Source organism: Netta rufina (assembly GCF_964035555.1).
Source record: "Netta rufina genome assembly, chromosome: 1".
Lineage (NCBI taxonomy): Eukaryota > Metazoa > Chordata > Aves > Anseriformes > Anatidae > Netta > Netta rufina.
The window spans coordinates 111,155,272-111,161,271 of NC_140123.1; the positions used below are offsets into that span (position 1 = coordinate 111,155,272).

Genomic DNA, 6,000 nt, shown 5'->3' on the forward strand with positions numbered 1-6,000 from the left:
GATCACGTGTGGTGCACGTGGCCAGGTGTGAGCATGACAGCAATGCAGCTCAGGGAGCAAGGGCGGCAGCCTCAGTTTAAATGCAGCTCACAAGTGAAGGTGAGGGAAGCTTCCTCCAGCTCTTTCTCCACAGCAGTTTAAACTGGTCACTTCAACATCTTGGGGAACTGACCTGGCACACAGGCAGCTAAAATCCTGGGAGTGGGGGAGCAGCCCTGGGGCTCTGGCTTTCCCCTACCTGTGCCTCGAAGCTCTGTGCTTTCCTTGTCTCGATTCCCTATGTTATGCACAAGCACACCCCGTGCTTCTTGCCCTTTGTGTGACTCTTAGTAGCGCCTGATTCATGCCACTGAGGATAGCTCAGCACTTGATAGCTCATAGATGTGGTGCCCCACCACTGCCAGCTGCCTCTCCTGGCAGCGTGTGTGACTTCTGAGCATAATGCCTCCTGGGCACCCTGACACAACGTAAGCCTATTCATAGCAGTGTCCCTGTTAATGCACCCAAGGACATTTGTCTAGAGAGCTTAATGACAGGCTAGCACAGAGCGCCTTACCACAGTTAATCACAAACTTGTTTCCTTCCATGGTCTTCTCTCTCCTGTACGGATCATTCAGAAGACCTGCAAACCAGGCTTGAAAATGTGAGGTCTGCTTGGGCACAAGCCGGGATGCTTTAAATCTCAAGGTGATTCCTGGCTGCTTGTCCATACCCTGGCTCAGCCACTGCAGGCTATACTGGCTTGGCTGGGTCACTGGAAAATCCCCAAAGACCTCAGGATGACAAAAGAACTCGTCCTGAGATCCAGCTGTTGGGGAAGGGCAAATGTCCAGTCCTAACTCCTCTGCCCGGACTTGTTTGTTGACAGTGTCACCAGGAGAGACCCATAACCGGGAGGTATGTGGGTCAGGACAGCTGAGATGCGGTAGCTCCCGTAGCGAGAGCAAGGGTTCCTCCTCGTGGTTAACGCATGTATTACACACCGGTGTCACCCACAGCACTGACGGATTTTTTTTTTTTGCAGGCCAACCTGGCTTTTGCCCCAGCTGCTCTGCTGCCGGGAGCATCTCCCAAAAGCCCTGGTCTGAAAGTCATGGTCTCTCCGTTCAGCACCCCTCCCTCCACCCCCAGCAGCCCGGGCACTCAGCCGCAGCCGAGTGAAGCAAGCGAGACGCCGGTCAGCTTTGATCAACCCCCCGAAAGCACTCAGCTGCAGTTCTACAACAAGGTAGGGAGCGCGCTAGGTCTCCAGCATGGCAGGATAAAGCTTGCATATCGCCTGGGGGTGAGGAGGAAGAGGAGGCCTTAGCCCTCAGTCCTGCTGTAACAGCACGCATTTGTAGGCAACAGAGGAGATCTAAGCACCAGGTTTGGTTGGGGTAGTTGTGTGGTTCTTCTCCGCCTACCTGTCCACAGAATTTTGTGTACCAGTGGCTGCAGCAGCCTTCCTGGCCCCATGACTGTAGGGCAGGGGTAAAGCTGAAGCACTCAGTTGCCTCAGCTCAGCAGTAATTGAGTGGCAGGTAGCTGGGCAAGGAGTACTGAGAGGGGACGGTGCCACAGGCCAGCAAGTGTCAGAGGTGGCTGAGGTGCTGTTTATGCAGCCACGGAGAGCAGGACAGTTTGCCAGGTGTTCCACAGGGTGCACAGTGCCTAGATGAGGAACTGTAACCGGCATTCTTCAGCCTCATCTTGAGTGCATACTCCTTCCTCAGCCACCAAACTTCGAGAAATTGAAGACTCTGAGACATCCCATGTCAGCAACAGCTGCAAAATGAAATCAGCATCTTTAGTTTAGGGTCTAACTTGGACAAGGAGTCACTGTTTAAACTGGGACAACAATCTCCAGCACCAGGTTTAGAAAGGGAAAGGAGGTATATTTTAGGAAGCTGCTTAACCTACTAAGTAGTGAACAGGAAAAATGAGGCAACCATTGCAGCAATCAAGTTTCCCCTGGTATTTTCCTCTGTTGTGCTTTCCTGCTTTCCAGTACTGCTCTTTGACTGCCTCAATGTCTGTTTTTTCTGCCTTCAAGGTGCGGACGCGGGGATCAATAAAGCGTCGGCCTCCCTCCAGGAGGTTCCGAAGATCTCTGTCTGACTACGGAGACGGGGAAGATATAGGGCTCAGCATCTCCTCTCCAGAAAACGGTGCTAAAGAAGACGGGGATGAGGTGTTTGGGAATAAGGGCAAGACAGAAGAGGCTGAAACAGGGAACAAAGAGCTAAAGAAGCAGATGGGGACCGATGAGAAGCCCCCATCGAGGAGAGGATCCAGCAGATCAGAAAATGAAGAAAAAGGGGAAAAACAGGCAGAAGAAACGACTCCTTGCAAGAGTAATGTGGGGGATACAGAGGAGAAGGAGGTGTCTCATGGTGCCCCAGGGGAGGAGAACTCACACCAGCCTCCCTCTGGAGACAAGGAGGAGAAGGTGTGCGAGGGTCCCCAGGGACGAGAGGAGGAATGCAGTGCCTGTGAACAGGAAAAGGGAGACAAGGAGAAAGAAGGAACCGAAACGAAAGAGACCAGTGAGAGCACAGACACATGGAAAACATCAGACACTGAAGAAACACCACTGGCACCTGAACCACAGCAGGACGCAGTGGGTTTAGAGACTGCAAGTGAGCCTTCAGCATCCCCCACGCAGGACCAGGGCACAGAATAACAATGACACACATTAGGTAAGTCTGGTCAGCGTGAGGACGGCTCCTAAACTACCAGAGGTTTTTACTTACTAATGGGAAAGGCAAGCATGGCAGAACATACCAACATTTCTGCTGCTCCCCACACCTCAAGAGCATCAAATCTCAGGCCTGCAGAGGCTTTAAGGCAGGGCATTTATATAACCAGCCCTCCGGGCTGATGTTACAGAGAGAGGAGATAAAGAAGAGGCAAAGATGAAACAAATGATTCTGACTTCAGTGAAATGGAGAGGCTCTCTGATACCAGGAACCCTGCTCAACCATTGTTTTGAAAGCAGTTTGAAAGCAGAAAACGTGTGCCCCATCCGTGGAGGTGTTGAAGGCCAGGTTGGATGGGCAATCTGGTGGGAGGTGTCCCTGCCCATGGTAGCAAGGTTGGAATCAGATGATCTTTAAGGTCCCTTCCAACCCAAACCATTCTGTGATTCTGTGATATACTAGTTCTACCATGTACGTACTAGCTCAAGAAACTCTCTCTCTATATGTATTTATATGTGTGCATGCACACATTGGATATATACATGCATACATATACATATACTTTATATATGTTTTTAGCCTGTTAGCTGTGACAGCAAAAATAGCATTTACACACACACCAGTTTGATGATCAGCCTCTGCAGGCCTCCACCACTTGAAATACAAGAGGATTTCCACTGCCTAAAGCAGGGCTTGTTCCATACAGTTTTGCACTTATTCTCGAGCTACTGATCCCATAGCCACAGAGGCCTGAGGAAATACCTCGGTTCATCTCAGTGGCTGCCTGTCCCCTCTTCAAATACCTCCTTGGTTGGGCAAGGAGTGACTGAAGGAAGCAATCTAGCATGGAACCTACCAAAGCACCCCCAAGACTCCCCAGCCCTGTATTTACTAAGCACTGTGATTATTTTTCATAATTTCCTTACTTTTTCCTTCTCAGAAGGACATACCCAATCAGGACACAGAAGATGATGTGTGAACAGGAGCCGTCTAACCCAATCAAGGTGGAAGCCACTGGAAAACCTTTGGTGGCAGGAGACAAGTAGAATATGGATATCCCCTGAGGTCCAGACTGATCCCAGAGCTGAGTGGCTGCTCGCTGGCTCTGTGCTTTGCACCTTTGTGACAGTCAGAACAAGAGACTGGCTTACAATTGCTTCAGAATTCAAAACTGAGGTGCTGGCTGATGTCCCTAGGTGACTGCTGGGGACTGAGAGACCTGATGTGTCCTGTCCCAGACCCAACAGCCACCGCCACTCCTGGGCCCTCTCTTCTTTATTCCTGCTGAGCTCCAAAATGTCATTTTCTTCTCCCCTGCATTGGTCTTGGATGAAGTTCATCAGCTACATACATATGTGTATGGTGCCTTTTCAGTAGCTTCTTTTGAAATATTTTGGGTTTTCAAACTTCAGTAAATAATGTTTTAACAGTAGGAAAAAAGAAAAAGTATGTTTTCTCCATGTATGCTGTATGGCAGACAATGTGAATCCTAAATACGGGGAAAACTCTTAGGAAATTGTTCGCAAAGCATAAAATGCTTTCAAAGTGGGGGTTGAGCTGGCTAATCTGTGAAACGCACAGTCATGGTAGGCAATTTTTGTGTGCTTCAACTTTGGGGTGTTTTTAATGCAGTTGAAAAGTAACAACCAACAGATTTGAGGCACAGAAAAGATGCGCTGTGTAGGTCAGTAGGGCAAGTTCTCTTACCCAGCACTGTGCTCGAGTCCTGATTCAGGAAGGCCGCCTTTCTGTCCGTCTGTTTTACTTCGAGGCCCTGTCCCAACTTTTGATTCTCTTTTGAAACTTTGAGTGTGTAACCACTTGATGCCATTTGTGACAGAAAGCATCCTGGCTTACTAGAAACAGCCAGTTAATTTTATTTAATCAAAGAAGAGGCCTGAGATGGCTGAGATGGTTCAAATCATGTGGCCTGTCTGTATATGAATGGGTGGGGGACAGATGGCCAGTCCCTCATGAGAACGTCAGATTGGCATTGTATTGGATTCGTGTTCACTCTTGGAGTGAACTAGTTAAGTCATGGTACTAACGTTTGCTAAGATAAAAGAGCTTCTGCACTTAGAGAACTTGAAATCAGGGAAAGAAAACAGGTCCTTACCCTCCTGGCTTCCTGACTAGTGCTTGAAGCTGTGTCTGTATTACTGAATACAAGGCTGCTGTGCCTCAGGGCTGTGGGACTCATGTCCACAGTGATTAAGCATAGCCCCTCTGCAGCAGGCTGCCTTGGGGACAGCTGGCCACCAGTGGCCAAGGCTGAACCGTGGAGTCAGCCAGCTGTCAGGGCTGTGAACAGTTTGGGGCCAGCCACACAGAATTCAGCAGTACAGACACAGCTGTAAGAGACCAAAGACAGGAGTCAGGAAGTTCTTCTTCATTGTTCACAAAGCTCCTCCTAGCAAACGTCAAGCTGAGCAGAGTTGGAGGCTTGTGTTGTCCCTGTCCCTATGAGCAGGCACAAGTATTTTACACAACACAGCCCGCATCCTTCCTAGGCTAGGCTCTGAAGCATGGCACTGTTACAAAAAACATGGGTCTAGGAGATATCCCCTTTCTGTTCACCAGCTCTAAAGTCACAAAGAGAAGCCCCTATGCTCTGCCTTTTTTCTTCCCAGGTGAGAGCGCCCATCGAGAGCCAGCAGTGTTGCCCCTGACGCGTAGAACAGGCTTGTTGGCGAACATGACCCCCACACCCTCTTGAGCCATGTTGTGGAGTATTGTTGCCTTTGGATCTATTTTAATCTGTTTGTTAAAGCTTGTGTTCCAGGGCAGGCTGCAATCATTCGCTGTAACCTGTTTCCTCTCTCAGCAGAGTGTCCCACCTGGATGTGAGTGATTGTGCCTTACTGTATATATCGATACATGTGTGCCTGTTTAGAGAATGTGTCCCTAGCAAGGGAGTGGAAAACTGAGGGAGAAACAGAAGAAATAAACGGTGGAATAAAAACAAAACAGAATCTGTGTGTTTCCTCCTGGGGAACGTAGGAGCCTGAGGAACGATGAGGAGAGCTGGCAACAGCAGATAAAAGAGAGGAGGGATTCCCACTGCCATTGTAGCAGTTTAACATTACATTTTTAATTTAATTTGTGGTATTTTTACTTCTGGGGAACAACAATAACCAACATGCTTAATCCACAATGGAGGATGTCCTCTGGGGGAGCAGTAACACGGGAGACTGCCACACTCTCTGTCCCAGCTCCGCAGATATCTAGGAGCAGAAGAAAGCAAATGCCTTTCTCCAACAGCATCGTAGTTCAGGGGAAGCACAAAAATAAATAAATAAACCCAAGGCAACATACAGTG

At 49.1% G+C, this 6,000-nt stretch overlaps 1 protein-coding gene across 3 annotated transcripts in view; it reads left to right on the top strand.

The window, feature by feature from the left end:
• The window catches only part of RCSD1 (RCSD domain containing 1), a 33,162-nt gene extending 27,531 nt beyond the window's left edge, over positions 1-5,631 (top strand). For 2 of the 3 annotated variants that reach the window (XM_084285514.1, XM_084285512.1), the window contains exons 5-7: positions 1,025-1,228; positions 2,036-2,681; positions 3,622-5,631. In XM_084285514.1, the coding sequence (XP_084141640.1) occupies positions 1,025-1,228; positions 2,036-2,665 (834 nt within the window). In that variant the 3' untranslated portion in view covers positions 2,666-2,681; positions 3,622-5,631. The remainder of the gene's footprint in view (positions 1-1,024; positions 1,229-2,035; positions 2,682-3,621) is intronic. The other variant, XM_084285513.1, reaches the window with a different exon arrangement.
• Positions 5,632-6,000: the final 369 nt, after the last annotated feature.